Source organism: Clarias gariepinus, chromosome 7, assembly GCF_024256425.1.
Source record: "Clarias gariepinus isolate MV-2021 ecotype Netherlands chromosome 7, CGAR_prim_01v2, whole genome shotgun sequence".
NCBI classification, from domain to species: Eukaryota; Metazoa; Chordata; class Actinopteri; order Siluriformes; family Clariidae; genus Clarias; species Clarias gariepinus.
Window position 1 is genome coordinate 40,365,001 of NC_071106.1, and position 20,454 is coordinate 40,385,454.

Below are 20,454 nucleotides of genomic sequence, written 5' to 3' on the forward strand. Positions count from 1 at the left end.
TGTGAGAGAGACAGACGGAGAGAGAGAGCGAGAGAGAGAGAGAGATGGAGAGATGTAGAGGAGGCTCAGCCGACCTTCACGTAGGTCGAAGCGCATTAGTATGCATCTGACGGGACAATGAGAAAGCGTCTCTAACCTCGACGGCGCAGATTGGATTGCCTCTGGTTGAATCACGCACTCTCCCGTCCTCCGTCTTCACTCCACCCTCCTTAATGCACACGATCCCTCATTCCCTCGCTTCACCCACAATGGGACGAGTGCGTCAAGAGGCTGCAGGGTTTGATGGATTCTGACAGGCTGCTTTTTTCTCCTCTGAATGAAAAAGTCCGAGGGGATTAAAATGAATAAACGAACCTGAAAGATACAAACACACCCTCGAGTGAACCAACTCGACTCGCTCGCACGACGTCACTGATCAGGTTACGCCAGAAACTTTTCTAACCACAAAGTCAAGTCACTTTCACTCGTCCCAAGAAATGACAAACTTTTAAACGTTTAAATCTATTGAAGTTCTTCTGCAGGAACCTCACAAAGTTCTACACCGACATGAGACCGTCTTTATCTCCAGATCGCCTGACTACAGCGTGTAAACACTGCAACGTACACGTGCAAGCAAAACCTGTGACTCATCCGAGTCTGTCCGAAGGTTTACACACACACACACACACACACACACACACACACACACACACACAGTATATGCAATTTTATTTGATTATAAAAGTCAAATTTATATATTTACAACCAAATATTTGTCATTTCCAGGCGTTGAATCCTGCGCTCTGATTGGTCAGAAGGTGTTGATTAATTCTCTGTAACAGCGGCTCTGACACAGGTTTATATTAACTCTCTCGCTCTGATGCTTTATCATTACCATAGTAACCGCTCATTCAAAGTGTGATTCATTAAATTAATTTCTTTTATTCAGTTCTAGGCCCAGATGTAAGGAGTTTGTGTGACATGGATGGAAGGAGTCTCCATAAGTACGCTTTCCCACATCTTCAGGACAGAGGAGATCACACTGCCTCTCTGGTTTCTCCAAAACACAACTTGGACTAAAGCACACTCCTTCACACTCTCACACACTTCTTCATTTGTCTCTCGCTTTTTCTCTCACTGTCTCAGGACGGGATAAACAGGGATCAGCTTTGCGTTCTGATAGGAATTCCAAAGTGCATTTCTGCAGAGATAAGATTCCTTTCTCCTGAGATCACTGTATTTACACAGAGAGAGAGAGAGAGACAGAGAGACAGAGAGAGAGAGAGACAGAGAGACAGAGAGACAGAGAGAGAGAGTGAGAGATGGTAGGTGATGCTCGTCCCCCCTCACTGACCCTCTGTGAGACAATGTGAGGCCACTGATTTCCTCTAAAAGCTTCACATGGTGCCAACACCACCAGCCTGCTCTTCAAACACACACACACACACACACACACACACACACACACACACACACACACCCTTTTCCAGATCACATTCCAATGATATCATAAAAGAAAATATCAAAGAAAAGTTTGCTGGTTGGGCAGACATGGACCAGTGTGTGTGTGTGTGTGTGTGTGTGTGTAATTATTGTGTGTGTAATTCATGCTGTTTAATGTTTAAGCTTACGGGACTATCAGCAAGACTAACGTTGACACCAAAGTCCTGAGAAACTGATTTTATCTGTTTAATTTCACTGATTACTTTTGACTTGACTTTATTTTTACTTCACTCCCGCTCAGTCTCACTCCCGCTCAGTCTCACTCCCGCTCAGTCTCACTCCCGCTCAGTCTAACCTCCAGATCAGTGTTTCAGAGAACATCAGGAGCACTATTCTGCTGTAGAGACACAGGAGAGCTCTTGGAGAAACTGTACATATTTCACTTTTCGGACTCGCAGTGAGAGAAGATGATGTATGATGATGTTCAGAGACATTTATACATTAACCAAAGGGTTCACTCACAATGAAAGAAAACGGACTCATTTAACCTAATTAGTGATCAGTCGAGGGGAATAAAGCACAGCTACTGTAACTACTGGACTTTTTCAATGCATTAATCTAATCATGTCCCAACTCAGCCATTGAGGTTGGACAAACCAGTGCAGTCATCGTGTTGGTCTCAAGCCTGAATAAATGAGGACAGTTGCGTCAGGATGTGAAACATGTGCCTAATCGATATGCAAATCATGGAAAAAGATTATAAAAAGCAGATTGGTCGAGGCCTGGGATAACAATGACTACCTCGGGTGACGCCAGCTGGAGATCTGTGGAAACTGAGCTACTGCTGACTGAGGAAAATAGAGAAAGAGAGGAGCCAGACGTGTCAAGAGAGAGAGGGAAATAAGGAACGGTAGAAACGTAGAAAGCGTAAAGGAAGAGAGAGCTATCTCATGTGATGGAGCGGAGAAAGGTAGATATACTGTGTGTACAACAGACCAAGTGGAAAGGAAGCAAGGCTCAGAACATTGGAGGTGGGTTCAACTGCTTTACTTTGGTGTAGATAATAAGAGAAATGGTGTAGGTCTGATACTGAGGAAAGAGTGTAGTGGAAGTGAGGAGTGAGTAGTGGGAGTGTCTGATAGAGTGATGAGTGTGATGAGTGTGAATGTAGTATACCCTCCACCGGTGGGATGTGACCTGAAGGAGAAAGAAGATTTAGGAGTGAGTTAGACAAAGTGGTAATGAGGGTCCACACAGAAGAACGATTGGTGATTGGAGCTGACCTTAATGGGCGCATTGGAGAGGTGTACAGAAAAAGGAACACGGGGTGACATACGAGATCGGTATGATGTAATCGGCTAGACTATCTGCTGTGTAGGAGATGCAATCTGAGGGAGACTGGAGACGGTAAGGTGGTTGACATCAGATGGTGGTCTTCAGGATGAACTTTGAGATTCAGATGAAGAAAATGTGAGTGAGGACTGAACCCAGGATTAGATGGTGGCAGTTGAAAAAGGACAATTAAATGTGAAATTCAGAGAGAAGGTGAGTCAGGTAGTGGTGAAGAGACAGTGACGACTGGTCAGCTTCTGCAGAAGTGGTAAGGGAGACGGGAAGGTATTTGGCATGACATCACCACAGAAAGGAAGATAAGGAGTATTGGCAGTGGAAAGGGAAAAGACGGGAAAGCATCAAGAGAAAGAGGCTTGCAAAAAAAACTGGGAAGACAAATATAGGAGAGTAGACAGGAGTATAAGGACATGCAATGTAAGGTGAAGATGCGTATAGTGAGTTGTATGAGACGCTAAACTCAAAGGAAGGAGAAAAGGATTTATATCAATGGGCCAGACTGATAGAGAGATAAAGAAAGATGGACTACAGGCGAGGGTGATATAATGTACTGACAAGTGAACATTGACATCCAAATGACGTCAAGGTGAGGTGTGCCATAGGTACGACTGAGTGGTCTAAGGTGGAGAGGTGAGACTGTAGCAGGGATCGGCTCTTAGCAGGTTTAGAGGAGTCTGGAGAGGTGGAGGGACGCACTGGAGAGGAAGGAGCAAGACAGAGTGTAAATGAGAGAGAGGTGGAGAATTAAAAATGAGTACATTAGAGGGACAATGCAGGTAGGACAGTTTGGGGGAGAAAGATTAAGAGAATAGATTAAGATGGTTTGGACATGTGCAGAGGAGGGATGAGGGGAATATCAGGAGGAGAATGTTGGAGATGGAGCTGCCATGCAGGAGGAGAAGAGGAAGGCCCAAGAGGAGGTTAATGGATGTGGTGACAGAGGACATGCAGGAGGTTGGAGTGACAAGAGAAGATGTGGCAGACAGGGTTAGATGGAGACCGAAAGCACAGGAATAAGAATAAGAATATAAACACCTTCCATGAATATAGGTTCAGATTCAACATGGAGTTAAGAGTATGTCTAAAGAAGTGAGTCAAGATTGAGTCTGAAGGGGAAAAGGGGTGAGACAGGAACAAGATGGACTCCAAAAAGGGGTGAGACAGAGTAAATATGGAGACTGAAAGCTATCAAATCCTTTTCGAGATTTGACTTTAGCTTCATTCTTGCATTTATTTAACCATTTGTAGTTTCAAAAAGAAAAGGCATACATTTATTTACACACTTGAGCCTGAAACACATCCGCCCCACCGGCAGTGCAGTATGTGCTACAGTGTGAGAATTCATACATACATTTTTTATTCAAAACATACTTTAAATTAAATCCATATAAATGGCTTGTTACATGGAAAATATTATCTGTGTATTAACAGTTTATCTCTGTTTTGCATCATCTATTCTGAAAAACTCCTCCAGTGTCATTACAGCAGTTATTACAGCAGTTATTAAACTAATGTGTTTGACCAAACAATATTGTGTCCTGTTGTGATGAAACTCAACCACCTGCTGGAATGCAGCGTGACTCATGACCCCGAGGCTGCAATCAGTGTTTTATTGCCAATCGTGTGTTAATAAAATAATAAAGCAATCTCATGTGCTGCGTTTATGATTCCCCTTTACATTCCTGGGTGTGTGTATATGTGTGTGTGTGTGTGTTGTCTTCAGTAAACACACACACACACACACGCACACACACAGAGGAACACTGGGACAAGTTGCATTGCAGGACTGCGATGGAGGAAGAGCAGGAATAACAGGAAGTGCGCTCTCCTTCACTTATGTAAACGTATCTGGGTGACTGAATGTCTGAGATAAATAAACACTCCGCATGAGAGCCGTCTGGATTCAGCCGAACCTTTTTTTACCCTCTAAAATGTGACAAATGTAAAAACCAAACAGGAACACCTGCGCCTCTGCAACCGTTATGTCACCATGGCAACCACCTCCACTATGTGTAAATAGTTTATATGCATATAGATGGAGGAGATGCGAGAAAACAAACGTATGTGTATTAGTGTGTCAAAGGGACAGAAATAAAGGGAGACAGACAGCAACATCCGCTTTCTCTTCCATTTACTTCACAAATATTTACTTTGTGATTTTATCTTCTGAAGAAACTTTTTTTAGCCATTTTAGAGGGTCTGTGTACAGTATGCTCAGGACTAAATTATATATGTTCTTATTTTATAACTATATCATAAAGGTATAATCTGGTGTCCAGGCTTTAGGGGGTGGATAAGGTAGATTCTCCTGATAACTGCACCTTCAGGTGGTTAAAGGACATCCACTCATCAACCATCAAGTATCACGTCTGGGTCTGAGTGAGGTGGAACTCCATATGTTGTTAGCGCAGCAGCAGCGCCAGGCAGAAGCCAACAGGCAGGTGAAAGAGCTGATGCCTGTCCACCCGCTGGCCATGTGCCCATGAAGAAGGAAACCTTTGGCCTTAAACTTCCGCTGCCTTGCAACTACATCTGCTCACAGGAAAGGGCTGGGAGTAAACCAGAGGAAATCTCTAATCAAAGTGCTTAAGGCAGCTCAGTGATGAACCACATCCCTGCCACCACTGCTGAATCTTCTTATTCCACTGTCCCCCATTAGTGGTAAAAGAAGGGGATCATTACTACATGGGCAACACCTTGTTCCCTATAGTGCTCTGCCTAGACTAGAGGTCACTCCAATGTTGTCTCACCACTACAGTGCAAAAATAAGAAGCTGCAGTTACTGGTGATACCTAACTGACATGACGGGTTTGCTTCCAATGGTAGGAGAGATGTTTGTTCATCGTTGGACCGCTGGTCCACCTCAAGCTGGGCAGTCGGGGAGGTGTTGTTTCACCACAGTCCACCTGCTTTACTTTAATCTCTCTCCACTGTCAACAACTTTATAACCTATGAACACTTTAAGCTCTGTACTCCAATCCTGAGATCAAGGACACGTTCTATTCTACTTTCAACACTTCGCAGCTTCCAAGCCAGAAGGTCCTACTCCTACTCACTGACTGCCCTGCCGGTTAATTCCTCAAGACAGCTGTAACAACAGCAGCAGCCACTGGACCTGGTGTTCATTGACCTGACCAAGGTTTTCAATCTTGTAAGTCATGATGTAGTGTTTGAGATTCTTGTGCTCATAGCCGGCCCACCAATGTAGCTTAGCCTGACTTTTTGGAATCTTCTGTGCGGTTGTGCTTCTGCATGCATTCAGAAAGTCATCTACATCCACAACCGCTCAGAAAACCTCAGTTCCAGGTTGTCCTGACGAGAGTCATCATTGTACTGATCAAGAAATGCTCTCCGAGGATGATCCTGCAGGCGTCGAACATTTAGAAGATTATCGAATCATGAGTAGACACATCATAGCACAGCAAAATAATAAAAGGCAAAGCATTTAACAAAGCTGTAATGTAACATAATATAAGAATACGGGGGGGGGGGGCGGCTCTTTTATATGAATCTAACATGTCTGGTAACGTGAGTGTGTGTGTGTGTGGGGGGGGTTAAGTGAGCAGGATTCTGTAGGATACTCAGGATGATAAAATCTTCTCTCACCATTATGAACACACACACACACACCTCTTCTAACCATCGTCTGGTCTGAGGAGGACTGAGACATCATTACTCTGTATGTGTGTGTGTGTGTGTGTCATAATGGTGAGAGAAGATTTTATCATCCTGATTATCCTACACATATGTATACAGTATATGTGTGTGTGTGTGTGTGTGTGTGTATGTATGTCTGTGTTATCTAGTCGGGTGTTTACTGCGTCTGGAACTCACAGATATCATCAGTAAATATGCTGTTAGACAGAGACGTGCTCTGGGACGTGACTCTGCGCCTCGAGCCTCCGCTCCACCCATCACTTCATCACTTCAGCCCTCGGCCCGTCCAGGATGCCAGGGACAAGCTAACGCTAACATCCTAGCATTGGGCTTTAAGCCACAACACCTGTGATATTCAGTAAAGTGCGGGGTCCGGTCTGAGTGCTCAGATGGTGATCAGCTCTCTTCCTGTCTGTCTTCGCGTCAGAGCGTGAGACAGCGCTGCGGTTATGCAGAGACCAGACCCGTCCCCCTCTCAGCTCCGGGTCCTGAATCAGTACAATCTCGTCAGGGCAGATGTTTGAATCTCACCGAGAATCAGACCCGTACTCAGCTCCATGCTGCTGTCACAGACCAAACCGGCACAGGGACAGGGTAAAGGTGTCCCTCTGGCGTGAGGTGAGCTCGGCCGTGTGAGGACGCGGGACGCGTCTGATTTAGTGCTACTGCGACCGCCGCGGATGAAGGTGAGGAAGCTGTGATTAAACTCTCGGAGTGTGAGCGATGAAACCATCGTCTAAAATGCACCCAGGAGGACGATAAACGTGTAACTCTTCTGCGTGATACACTCATAAACCTGCGAGTGACGCTAAATAAACCACTTCCAGCGTCATGATGTATAACCACACTGAAGGAAAATGGTCTTGGTGGGAACGCTCCTGGTTTATTTTTGATTTCGAGTTAATATCAGTCAGGACCACGTACCGAACCGTTCCATTCGTTCCCCTGCACCGTATCACATCCGAAAGTTCATTCATGTATCATGTGACTATCACACTGGCGACTTTACATTCTGACCGATTGTTCCTGTCTGTAAAAGATCAATTAGTCAGATTAATGAGGTTCTCTGCTCTTTCCTTTGCTTACTTGATTCAGTAAATCATTTCGTTTACCAAACAGATTCTCCTCTTCACTGAGATGTTTAATAAAGTGCAGAGTGAACTTTATTTTACTAAACATGAGCGTGTAAGAGTTTTATAAATAATGCTTACAATTAATGATCGAGTTCAAGGTAAAGTGGAAACACAAGAAAACAAGATCAGTGAATCAGTTTAAATAAATCATTGAGATGAACTGAATCACTTCTGCATCAGTGTGATGGCGTGACGGCGAGGAAGGATGTCAGACCTGCTTTCATTTCTAACAGGGAATGTTTACGTGTGTGATGAAGGTTAACAACACTAAATCACAGGAGGAGGAGGAGGGGCATTGGCATCATCACTGACATCATCTGCTCGATTCATGGGCACATGTCCTTGTCCTGACACGAGTAACTCAGGCATTGTGAACGGATCCGAGACATCGAGGATCATTCGGTAAATTAAACAGAAGTAGGATCGTCTCCCATCTGATAAACATTCTCCTTGTGACGATGGAAAGTCAAATCCAGAAAGAGTGCAAGGACTCACAAGGGGTGATGATGAGTTTATCTGTGCCTCTCATCTCAGACTTCTTACTCAACATGTACAATCTAAAATCATCACAGAGTCTCTTTCAGAAAGGTTTCTTGCGGTATTTCTCGTATCATCTCGCATTACATCACATTCTGCGCTCTGATTGGTCAGAAAGTGTTGATCAATTCTCTCTAACAGCGGCTCCGACAGTAGTGCAGGTTTATATTACTGCGCTCGATCTGATACGTCATGGTTTCCATAGTAACGGCTCATCCTCAGAGACAGGTGTATGTGCACTGTCAGTGTAAGGAGTCTCCAGTGTCGGCGCTGTGTAACACGTCACTATGGAACAGGTTCTCACGTCTTCATGAGTGTTTATAGCTGCTGTAACGAGAACTGGAACTCTCTCACCCGTTACACCGACGTTCCACAAGACTCAAAATGGATGAATAAACAGTAATTCATGTTAACTTAGTAAAGCAGTAAATCACTTGGGGCCCTGGAGCGTTAAATTCCTTAGTTTACAATGTAACTCCGTACGGAGCTGGATTTAGGATTAATCGTGAGGAGTCGAGTCTCTGGGACTCATACAGTCTTTATATTCATTAGGAGTTTCTCCGGATTCGTCCCGTTAGGAGCCAGTTTCAGCCCTACCTCGTTGCCGTGCCAGCGTGCGGTCTCGCTAATTTCAGGCGAAGTGGAATGTGTGAGCAGTCTGAGCGCTGTTTTGATATTAAACTTCCTCATTGATAGCTGCGCAGGCAGGAATGTTGTTTAGCGTCTCGCTGCGGGTTGGCAGCCCAAAACAAATGGAGTTTAAAGAGGAAACCGCTCGATAGATATTGCTTGTCTACTTCCTGTTTTTGTCCAATTAGAGCATTATTATGGCGAGATCGGTCTGAGCCTCATTGTCTGCCTGTCAGACCTGAAAGTCCCGGCGAACCCCGTTACTGAGGTCAGAGAGATATGGAGTAAAAATGACGACTCAACTTTCCATGTGCTTCATATTTGTCGGCTGTTGGCTGGAATACAACGTCCACAAGCGCTGGTTCCTTTCAGGAATACTGGAAAATATGATTTCTGTTTTTATTTTAATACACAACAATTCCGGAGTTTTTCTTTAGTGTGAACGATCCTCGCTCTCGGTCTGAGTTCGACTCTCGCATCATCACGTCATCACGTGAAAACAGACCAGTTTGAGTAAATGTGGAACAAGAAAAAGATTTCCACTTTAAGTCCAGATAAAACTATATCAAAATCCCCAGCACGGACAAATGTGTGTTACAAGACCCTGTCACATGCCCTCCAACTCTTATAAACACACACACACACCTGCGGTCTCTTACTATAAACATCTAATAAACTGTTAAATAAACCAAATGAACTGTTAATACCTGAAATAAAGATCAAATACAGATAAGTGCAAAAGTTTCTACCCCTTTTTATCCATATGCAGTGGAGTTTTCTAGTCTCACTAAATATCAAACTCTCACACTCAAAAAGTTTATACCCCCCTCTTACATGCTGCAGTGTGTTTTGTTAATGTCTAATAACGTTGTTGAGGATACCTGAAATGTAAAAAGCTTTATGCATTATGCTACATCCTATACATCACAGCCCGTGTGTGTTGTGTTGATGTTCTCTTTCCTGCCTCAGTGTTTGAGGTTCCAGAGTCCACAGTGTGTCTGTAAAGGAAATTCATTGAGTCTAGAAGGAACAATTTTTCCCTTCAAAATATTTTAGGTCTACAGCAAAGATTTCGGTACACAGTACACTGAAAATAATTTAGTGTGTGTGTGTGTGAAAGAGAATCAGCTTTACCCTTAACACCAGACAAAATCTAAATGTACTAAAATATTTGACATTCATTTAAAGCTTGTCGCTGATTTCTCTGAGACCATAAACAGAAGATGTAGAAGGTACTGTAGAGCGTCTGAAGCTCAGTTCCTCAGAATTAGCAAAAGTCAAGACGTGTCCAGCTGATGAGCCTTCAATAACTATCTGAACTCCATATTAACATCAATTAACATCTCCTGTTCTACTGAATTTCCAGCCTCCTAACACACAGTATAAATGCTGATCAATCCCTGCTATCTGTTATCACCCAGATGAGGATGGGTTCCCTGTTGAGTCTGGTTCCTCTCAAGGTTTCTTCCTATTACCATCTCAGGGAGTTTTTCCCTCAGCACTGTCACCCTCGGCTCGTTCATCAGGGACGATCTGATCATCTGATTCACACACATTCACGTCTCATACACACTTCGATAATTCTTTTGATTGTGTAAAGCTGCTTTGCGACAATGACAATTGTTAAAAGTGATATACAAATAAAATTAAAATTGAATTGAACTGATAAAACAGTGTGTGTTTCAGCTGGTAGAGAGGATCAGGGACTCAGGAATCCACGCCCAACACAAGAGTTAAATATTGTTAATGTCTATTGTTACACACTTGGAACATTATATACACACATGTAGACTTTTCTTAAGATTTAACAGCCATGATCTGAGTCACAGCCCATGATTAAAGCACAAGTTAATTATCCTGCTTCATAAAAACTCTTCCGATAGCTCCTCCTCCTCGTCTGTCTGTCTGCGCCAACGTTTGATAATGACTAATGACGTCTGATGTCCCTGTCCTCCCACAGGTGTGGCCGAGGCGTGGGACGCTGGGAAACATCTCCCAGCTATTAGACTCCGGGTTAACCCTCGCTATCATCTCCTTCCTGTGTTTTGTCCCAGCGGAGAACACTGAGAGAACCTCAGCTTTGATGTAGATAAAATGCAGATATCAAACATCTCTGCAAATTGCAGCCTCTTCCTGCGGCACTTTTCCGACCCAGACGGCCGCTGAGACCCGCCCGAGTCTCGTCCCGTCACGGTGGACTCAAGACGGAAGTTTCAGATGAGGATTTATGGTGATGGGCAGCAGCCAAGACGCTCAGCTATAAATCAGATATACGCGGGATTAAATGCAGACGTTCGGTCATCGCTTTAATTACAAAAAACACAGACAGAATAAACACAGTCACAATAACAACTCGTCTCACACGGCGTTGTTAATTAAGGACGAGGGTCTGACCTGCGCGGTTTAGCCTGTTAGATTTAACCCGTTAGATTTAACCCGTTAGATCCCTTTCATCCTACAGAAGAGAATTATTATTAAATATTAAACCAAAGTCCCAGGCTGGTGTTGTTTAAACCGTATTTCACTGCATCATGTTACTGAATAAACATCACATGACTGTTTCATTATTTCCTTTTAACCTCATCATTAGCCTGACGCTAACACGAGTCATTGAGAACGTAGACTTAATTCCCGAGAGTCGCATCATTTATAGCTGCATGTTTAAGGTTAAACCCCTGACGTGACTCTGAGGAAGACGGTGAGATGAGCGCGGCTCCTCGGGCTCTCCACATGTTCAGGGCAGAGGAATGATGTGGGCCTCCGTCTCAGTTCACACAATCACTGGATCCGCTCCAACATTCTCCGAAAGCGAGTCAAACTAACGAGCCAGCGGAAGGTGACTCAGTGACTCAGAGTGGGCACAGATAACTAAACACCGCCAGGACATAGCGCCACCTTCCTCGATCCAATCCAAACACTTCGGCTTTCATGCCACATTCATGTCCATTCACACGGGTCCAATCTGGGAAATGATAGAGGAGGTCTAATATGAGGGATCCAATCTGACGGGCGATATTTAAGACATGCAGAGGTCGTGTAAGAAGTGATATCTGAAGTTCTAAGCAGTCTAATGTTAGAGGTCGAACATGAAAGGTCAGATCTGGAAAGTAATAACTGAGAGATCAGATCTAAGAATATAAATCTGAGCAGGCTCATTTGACTGGTTTGTCCTGAGAAGTCCATTCTAACTCATGCACTATGACTGAGGTGTCGGATCTGACCTGAGGCGTCAGGAATCCACTCAGAATGTAAAGATGATTAGATGATACTTTAGCTCCAGCTAGTGGACCAGGACATCTGGGTAATAACCCCGGACTGGACTTTGGGATGAGATCAGACTGTGATGTGTTACATGATAATGCTGATCACGATAATTAATAATTAGTTTTAAGGATGGGTTAAAAATGTATCTTAATTTTGTTTACAGATAAATACAGATTTACTCTTTTAAAATGATAGAAGATTATTGTAAACAAACATCTAATGGATATTTTTGTCACAGGATCAGAATGTTAGTAGAAACGTTTAGTGAAACATTAACACTTCTAATGCGCTTTAACATCCCAACGCGACGCTCCGGCAACGTTCTAAAAACCTCCGCGGGAACGGTGCTTTGCTTCACATTGGGCTTTTAGACTGGTTTGTGTTTGCTTGGCGTTCTTAGAGCGTGGCCTCTGCAACATTTAAACACGTTAAAATCACTGCACTTTAATCAACACCAAGTCTGATCTTCATTAGCAAGTAGGAATGTGAGTGTGGAGCTCCGTAGAGTTCGCTCTGTGTAGAGCCGTGACAACAGGAAAGGTACAGGACACCAACACCACATGGCCTTGAGACACGGAACAGGAAAAGATGAGAAAGGGAGTGATGGAGTGTTTAGATCATGTATCACAGAGTCAATAAACTGGATTTAAAAAAAGCTTTAGAACAAAAGAATAAAAATTCCAATGAAAAAAAACACAGAAAAAGCATTTTGAACGGCACGTCATTTACTCCTCACACCACCAGCTAGAAATCCCCAAACATCTTCCTCTCCACCTGCAGCACACAAAGATAAACTGGTTCTTGGTCTGGTTCTCTTATAGAGTTCTGCGAGACACCAGCAGGAGACTTCTACATCTGACTTTTGAGTGGAAATGAGCGTTAATCTTCTCTGTAAAATGATTCACTCTTTTAGTCATTCATCAACACACACACAGGAGGTCAAAAAAAAACCTAAGTGTGTTTGATTAAGTGGTGTATTATTGTAGGTTATCACAGACATGGTTCTGCTCCGGGTAGGAAGAGAGAGACGACCACAAACAGGAAGCACTGGAATGTACTTCCTGTTGGCCAGGGCTGATTCTCTGTACCATCCAGACAAGGGCGCGCACACACACACACAATGTTTATACACCACAGATCCCAGAGCTGAAGGCAAACCCCCAACTCAAGAACAGAAGGAAAAAACTTTGGCGAGAACTCAGAACCCACGTAACATCATTGTGAAACATCTTACTGAAATCAGCTGGTTCCCCTGATGCTCCTGAGGAACCTCCTAGAGCACTAGCACCATGTAACCCATGTTCTCTAGTGCTCAGGTGAACGGTGTTAGAGATAACATTAGGAACACTTACAGGTTACATAAAACAGAGTTTCTTCTCATCAGGAACACTTCAGGTAGAACCTGAACCCTCAGGAACTCTCCATTTCCCCCTGAAGCCTTAAAGAGGAGAAACACATCCCTTAATACCTTGGACATGATTTGGGACTCTTACAGGTTCTTTGGCTTTTCAAGAGCTCCACGTGGAACCCTACAACATTTACATTTGGGCATTTGGCAGACGCTCTTATCCAGAGCGATTTACATTTTTATCTCATTACACATCTGAGCAGTTGAGGGTTAAGGGCCGCGCTCAAGGGCCCAACAGTGGCAACTTGGTGGTTGTGGGGATTTGAACCTGGGATCTTCCGAACCGTAGTCCAATGCCTTAACCACTGAGCTACCCCTGGCCCTCCATAATGCACCAGAAAAGGTTCCTAAGCAGATATTGTTAGTACAACCCGAACCTTTAACTATCCAAAGAAACTAAATGCTAAACCCTAGACATGTTCTAGACATCAGGAAAAAACATACTGAGCAACATTTGGGTCAAACATTTTGGCCTCCTCCAGCGTTCTTTAAGGATTCATTTAATATCTAAAGGTTCTTGGATTCCAAAAATTAAAGGATTCTACTTGAAACCCTTTGCAGTAGTGCGACACTTATGTCCTGTAGATCTTTTTGCTTCATGTCATTTCTGCAGTACGTGAGAAACAGCAGCTCGACTTCCTTCCATTAGCCGAGGTCAGGACCGAACCTCCTCACTGAGTCAGTGTGTGTGTGTGTTTTACAGGACTACAGAACACAGAGCATGACTCAGAATATAGAATTATCATTGTGTGTCCTCTTGAGTTTCCTGATTAGATTTTTAAAATAAAAACCAAAAGCTCAGAGCTTTTAGGATGATTAATTCTTAGAGCCGTTCCTCCTCCTGCATCTCCATCATCACTGAAGACACTGAACAACACGCAGAAGAACCTTCAATCCAACGTTTCTGCACTCCACACTCGCCTTTAAGCGGGGTTCTGTCTCTGACCTTCTGAACAACATGAAACCACACTCCACACCATATGGTTCTGTTGTCCTTTAGGGTTCTGGAGTTCCAGCATGTCTGTAGCAGTTCCACCCCCCAAATCCTCAGGATCCATACAGAACAGATAAGGTTCTTCCGAAAGAGTCAAACTTTAGGCTGCCAAACTAAATGTTTGAGTTCCTCAAAGGTTCTTCAGATAACCAAGGATGATAAGAAGTTCTTAGAAAGGTTTTACTTGGAATTCTGCCTGGGGGGTGGGAACTTAGGCAATGGGTTCTGAACAGAACCTTTATGGTGTTCTCTCCAAGTGTGCTAGATAGCGCTTTTTTAAAAGAAGATATGCTGCTTGGTACAATCCACCTCAAAACTTTTAGATGAAAACTTTTACTCCTAGGTTCTAAAGTAAACTTTACTAGGGTCAGAGCCTTTTTATGATTATAACATTCAACTATTTAAAGAACCCTTGAACTCCTAAGAGAGAACCAGAAAAAAAGAAGCTTCCTAATAAACTAGACCAGGTGTCTGCAACGTTAAACACACAAAGGTCCATCTGGAGCCGTTTCCCACAGAAAACACTGGGAGACAAAACTTTGAAATCTAAAATGAAGATAAGACACTGCAGATAGCTTTTTTTAACCTTTATGATTATATATATATAAAAAAAATAAAAAGTGTGTTGCATTTATGAAAATCAATGAACTGCTCCAGAGAAAACAATATTATTTCTGTCACGCCGAGATCCTACACCAGACTCATTCTGTATCAGAGAGGAGAACGCTTCATTTTCACACCAGAAAAAAACTCTTTCAGAAGAACCTGGGTTCCACAATCAGACATCCATCAGGAGCCCTTATGAATGCTGCAGTGAGAACCCGGAGATCATCTGGACCTTTAACCAATGCTGTGTGCTGGTATGGTGCAATACCAGTGTACACACCGCGCTCACTACAGGAGCCAGCATCGTGTCTTGATCACACACACTTACGATGTTGGAGCCATACTGACTCTCAGGGCCCCCGTTCCTCTGTGCTGTAGGGGGCGCCAAATCACAGCCCTCCCTGTGCTCTAACCCCAAGCTTCCTGTGATGTTCTGTAAAGAACATGTGGTAGATTACAGAGTTTTAAACTCCTTTCCCGTTGCCCTCACGCCTTCTGACAGCTTCGTGCATCGGATATTCCAGACCTAAAACTACAACCAAATGTAAGGTCAGACATTTTATTTGTTAATTTTTTAAAATTTTTATTAGAGAGCTGGCTCATGACGAGCTCGTCGGTGTGTTTAACGTCACTCTGCTGGAGAACGACAATCAGATTACAGATCAATTGTGGAACCTGAACAACTAGCGTGTGTGTGTGTGTGTGTGTGGTGAACACTGCAGGAGTGTGTGTGAATGATGGTCGAGTTGGCACAAACTAATGCACAGTACTGCAGAAAATTGTACAGATTGTTACTTTTCAATTTTATTTTGTTTCTACTTAAATTTAGTGCACCTCCCCTTCCAACCCCCGTAAGCATTAAGAGTACGAAACTCCGGAACCTCCTCCAGAGTAACTTGCTACTGCCTCCCTCTTGTGGCACAAACCAGAACTACACACAGTCCCTCTCTAGAACCTTTACAGTTTCACACGTTAAACGAGTACGAGATCACATCCTGACTCCTGAGTAATGCCTCCTTCTGGACGCCCAGCGGGGTCTGCAGCTCAGACACCTGGAAGTTCAGCACATCGATGTCCGAGGCTCCAAACTTCGCCTGTACTTCCACTCTCTCGAACATCCTGAAGTGAACCCGTTTGTCGGTCATGGAGATAAGAGTCCTGAGGAAACGTTCTCGCAGCTCTGAGCGCAGTCTCTGCTCGTCCTCGAGGTCAGCGCTGCTCGCTTGGGACGCCGGGATGGACGAGGGACAAAGGGCGACGTAGCGGGGGGAGGTGGGGTCAAACCCGCGGCTGTTGGGGTCCGGACCCTTGGGCAAACGCAGCACGTTTACCGGGTTCTTCATCTCGACCCTCACAGGGTTAATCTGGAAGCGGGGGATTATAGATCTGTGGAACACACACATCTTATATTTCAATATATTACACACACAATACATTTAAAGACACTTACTTTCTCTCTCTTTAGTTTGTTCACATTGAACTGACAGCTGTTACTGTGTGTGTGTGTGTGTGTGCGCGTGTGTGTGAGAGAGAGAGAGAGAGAGGTGCACTCAACTGCAGCAGGAATGACTAATGTGGAGTGAATAATTATGAATACTCAGCTTTAATGAGCTGTGTGTGTGTGTGTGTGGTCACAGAGCAGGACGATGTGTACAGCAGCTTAACAAGCTCCTTCATTTAAACCCATTAGATTAATTGCTGAGCTGCTATGAAGAAGTTTTGTTGGAAATCCTGTTCCACCTCCAACACAGACGCACACACAAAATGTACTTAGTTAAAGAATGTATGAATTATATTGTGATGTACCACATTTATATTGCATTACCAATAAAAAAAGTTGAATTATTTATAAAATATTATATACTATATAAATTGAGTATAATCATTGCTATGCAATCATTGCTATGTCCTTTTATGTTTATGTATAATGAGTGTTTTATATTAAACATTTACTTTAATGTAAGCGTATTTGAATTTTTTGTAAAATTTTCAGTACTCAAAGTAAACACGACCATGTGTGTGCGTGCGCACAATCACACACACATACCCACAATCACACTGGATAAAATGCACACTGGATATACACAGTGTATATAGAGAGTGAGAGATGATAAATATTTATAAGTGCCTTTCATAACACTCAAGGACACTGTACAAAAACAATCAAACAAATGAGAAATTACAACCAACCTAACACAGAAAAACAAGCATGTACAAAAAAAAGTGAATTCAAGGAGAATAAGCTTTAGTGAATAGATAGATTCTCTCTCTTTAAAACCAGACTCAAAATCTAAGTTACAGATGTCAGGTGGGAGGGAGTTCCACAGAACGGGAGCAGAGCGACTGAATGCTCTACTATAGTACTGAGACGGGTGACGGGTGCGACCAGGCGAATGGAAGCGAATGATCAAACGTTCTCTTGGAAGTAGATTGAGTAGATAAGGAGGGGCCAGATTATGGATTACCTTGAAAGTGAGCAAAATTATTTAAAATTTAATTCTCCATTTCATTGGTAATGATGCGAGCTGCTGAGTTTTAGACAATTGTAGCTTATGAAGGGATTTCTGGGGAAGACCAAAGACAAGAGAATTGCAATAATCAATACGAGATGACACCAAACGGTGAACAAGGTTAGAAGTAGAATGGGTGGAGAGAGGGGCGAAGACGATTAATATTGCACAGATGGAAGTAGGCAGAGCGAGTAATATTGTTAACGTGAGATTGGAATGATAATTCAATTCAATTTTATTTATATAGCGCTTTTAACAATAGTCATTGTCTCAAAGCAGCTTCAATAAGCTATAAAGGATTTTTTTTTTTTTTTAAGTGACTGTATGGCCTGAGGAGGAGCTTCTTCCCACAGGCGATACGGTCTCTTAATCAGTACAGCACACAGTACTGACCCACACACATGGTTTTTACACACACTCTGGACCTTCGTTTACACTAGTGGCCACTGCACAACTACACTTTGTGGTCATTAGTTAAATCACAAGACACTTTAAATATGTGGATTGCACAACCCTGGACATAACTATTTTTTACCATTTTATTTAACATCATTCCACACAAAAATGACATAAATCTATACCTACTTCGTATAGCTGTTTTCTTTTTGTTCTATATTTCCTCATATATTTTCTATATTGTGTATTTTTGCTGTACAGTTATTTTATTTTAGCTTTAATTTTATATTTTATTCTTTGCTAGTTAAACTTACCTTTTTATTTTATTTTTCATATTTATTTCCTATTCATAGTCTTTTATTTTAAGGTCACTGGCAGTTCTCTAAGCATTTCACTGCATACCGCACTGTGTATGAGACAAATAAAATCTGATTTAGAATTAGATATAGACAGATAGAGATCTAACCCTGAGGTTCCACACTAGTTGTTTGTTTACTCACTACCTCCTTTTTTATTGCAAGTGTAAACATTTTTTTTTTGTATTAATGGTTTGTGTTGTAATTAGGAAGCTGAAACTGCAAAGGAAATTATATACTTTTGCGAATTTATAAGATAAGAGCCACACACCCCAAATAACCTTGCCTACTAAAGAATTCCAAACAAACAAAAATAAATAAACAAATGTTTCCCTCTGAGTAATTCTTTTCCTTGACTGAAACACTTTATTACTACATTTTGGGTCATAAATACACTTAAAACTCACTTTAAACGATAAAAGACGTTTCATTAAATGAGTAAAAACACTTATTGTATATTTATCGAATGTAACAAACACTCACCGCCTCCTCACTCACTCACACACGCTCGCGCTTCCCGCATCAGCGACCGGAACCGGATGTGACTTCTTCTTCTCCGCCTTTATTTAGCGCCCCCAGCGTTATAACAACAAATTGTCAGATTAGTGCCACCTGCTGGTGAACAGCGGGACCCAGCGAGCTGTTTAAAGAGCAATTGTACGTCAAATACCACAAACAAACAAACAAACAACAACAAAAAAAGACTTAAAATAAATTCAGCTAAATTTGGACAGTTTACCTCAACAGTGTTAAAATGTATTTCCTAAAAAAAAAAGAATTTAAATTTCTGACTATTCTTTATAATACTCATAAAAATGCATTAAACTGTTTCAGATTTAGTGACATCACAAAGTGGGCGACATCATCAGACCAGAACCTGACGCAAAGAAGTCAGAAGTGAGGATTTTTTTCCTTAATTAATTCCATTTTATTTGTATAGCGCCTATAACAATGGTTTCATGGCGCAAAGCAGCTTTACACAATCGCACAATCAAAAGAATCAAAAGAAAAAACCCTATGAGTTACTAATTAATAGGATTAAGATTATACAGTAGGTTCCCCCCCCCCCACCTCACACACACACACACGCAGACATACACATTTTGATTGTGATAAAGTGTTTAAATTCAACTTCTCAGGTGAGAAATCTAGAATCGGACTCCTGTGTGAACCAAAAAAAAAAACTGTGCTCCACGGAGTAACTACACAACCTCTGACTACGTTAATCTTCATCACTTGGCAGGACAGTGTGTTCATGATACATTAAATTCATTAGACGGTTTGGGCTCTGATTCTATGATATCATTATTTGTTTACTGAATTAAATGATACAGAGAAGCTTAATTTCTCACAGACACATTCCACCTCTCACACAGTCCCAGGTCACCTAAACCCTAAACCCTAAACCCTCACCCAGGGGAAGTTTCACCGGCCCTTACACAGCATCTGCGCCGGGGTCTGAGGGAATGATCACACACACACACACACACACACACACACACCAATACACACACACACACCAAAACACACCCCAATACACACACATGTCACAGTGTCTTCATCAAGCCGTGACACCAGTGCATTATGGGAAAGCTCTGCACTGTTCTCAGGGTTTTTTTCATTGGACACTGAATCTGTTTTTGTTGATCTAAAAGTGCGACAGCTTTCAACACTGATATAAAACATTATGTGTCCTCTGTTACAGTTACACGTTACACTTTTGTGTCTCTGTGTTGCCAGAAGGGGGCGCTACGGGCCTTTACACCAAGAACCAAAACATTACACGTTTCAACAGAAGTTGTTTTTTGTTTTCTGTTCTCACATACTGTATAATTTACAGCCTAAAGTCAACTGTTATTTCTGCTTCATCTCTCAGTACATCTACTGTATATATAGGTTGTAATCCCATTTCTGTTTTTTCTCTAGAAATATTAAGTTGTGTTTTTTCCACGTAACTCTGGACACTACCTCCATGTTTTGTAGTAATGAGTTCTAACGGCAGCATGAAGAGTGAAAACAACAGCAGGTTTAATACTGAGCCGCGGGTCACAGCGCTAAAAAATACACTCCTCAATAAAGGGAGACAATAACCTAAACTTAATTTATGTTTCTTAGAATAATGAGACAGATCCTGAGAGGTGGGACACATTAAAAATTGTGTCCTTATAATGCCGTGGTTGATTGTGTTACA

General features: G+C 42.5%; 1 protein-coding gene across 1 annotated transcript; it reads right to left on the minus strand.

The window, feature by feature from the left end:
* Positions 1-15,780: 15,780 nt before the first annotated feature.
* On the minus strand, positions 15,781-18,783 carry gemin7 (gem (nuclear organelle) associated protein 7). The gene is made up of 2 exons (XM_053500776.1): positions 18,747-18,783; positions 15,781-16,387 (listed from the first exon to the last, which is right to left on the minus strand). Exon 2 carries the CDS (start codon positions 16,342-16,344, stop codon positions 15,967-15,969), a length of 378 nt encoding a protein of 125 aa, XP_053356751.1. The 5' UTR covers positions 16,345-16,387; positions 18,747-18,783; the 3' UTR covers positions 15,781-15,966.
* Between the last annotated feature and the right edge of the window lie 1,671 nt (positions 18,784-20,454).

Bases quoted from the DNA above. Each gene is read 5' to 3' on its own strand.
- gemin7 (XM_053500776.1), bottom strand. From the start codon at position 16,344: ATGAAGAACCCGGTAAACGTGCTGCGTTTGCCCAAGGGTCCGGACCCC.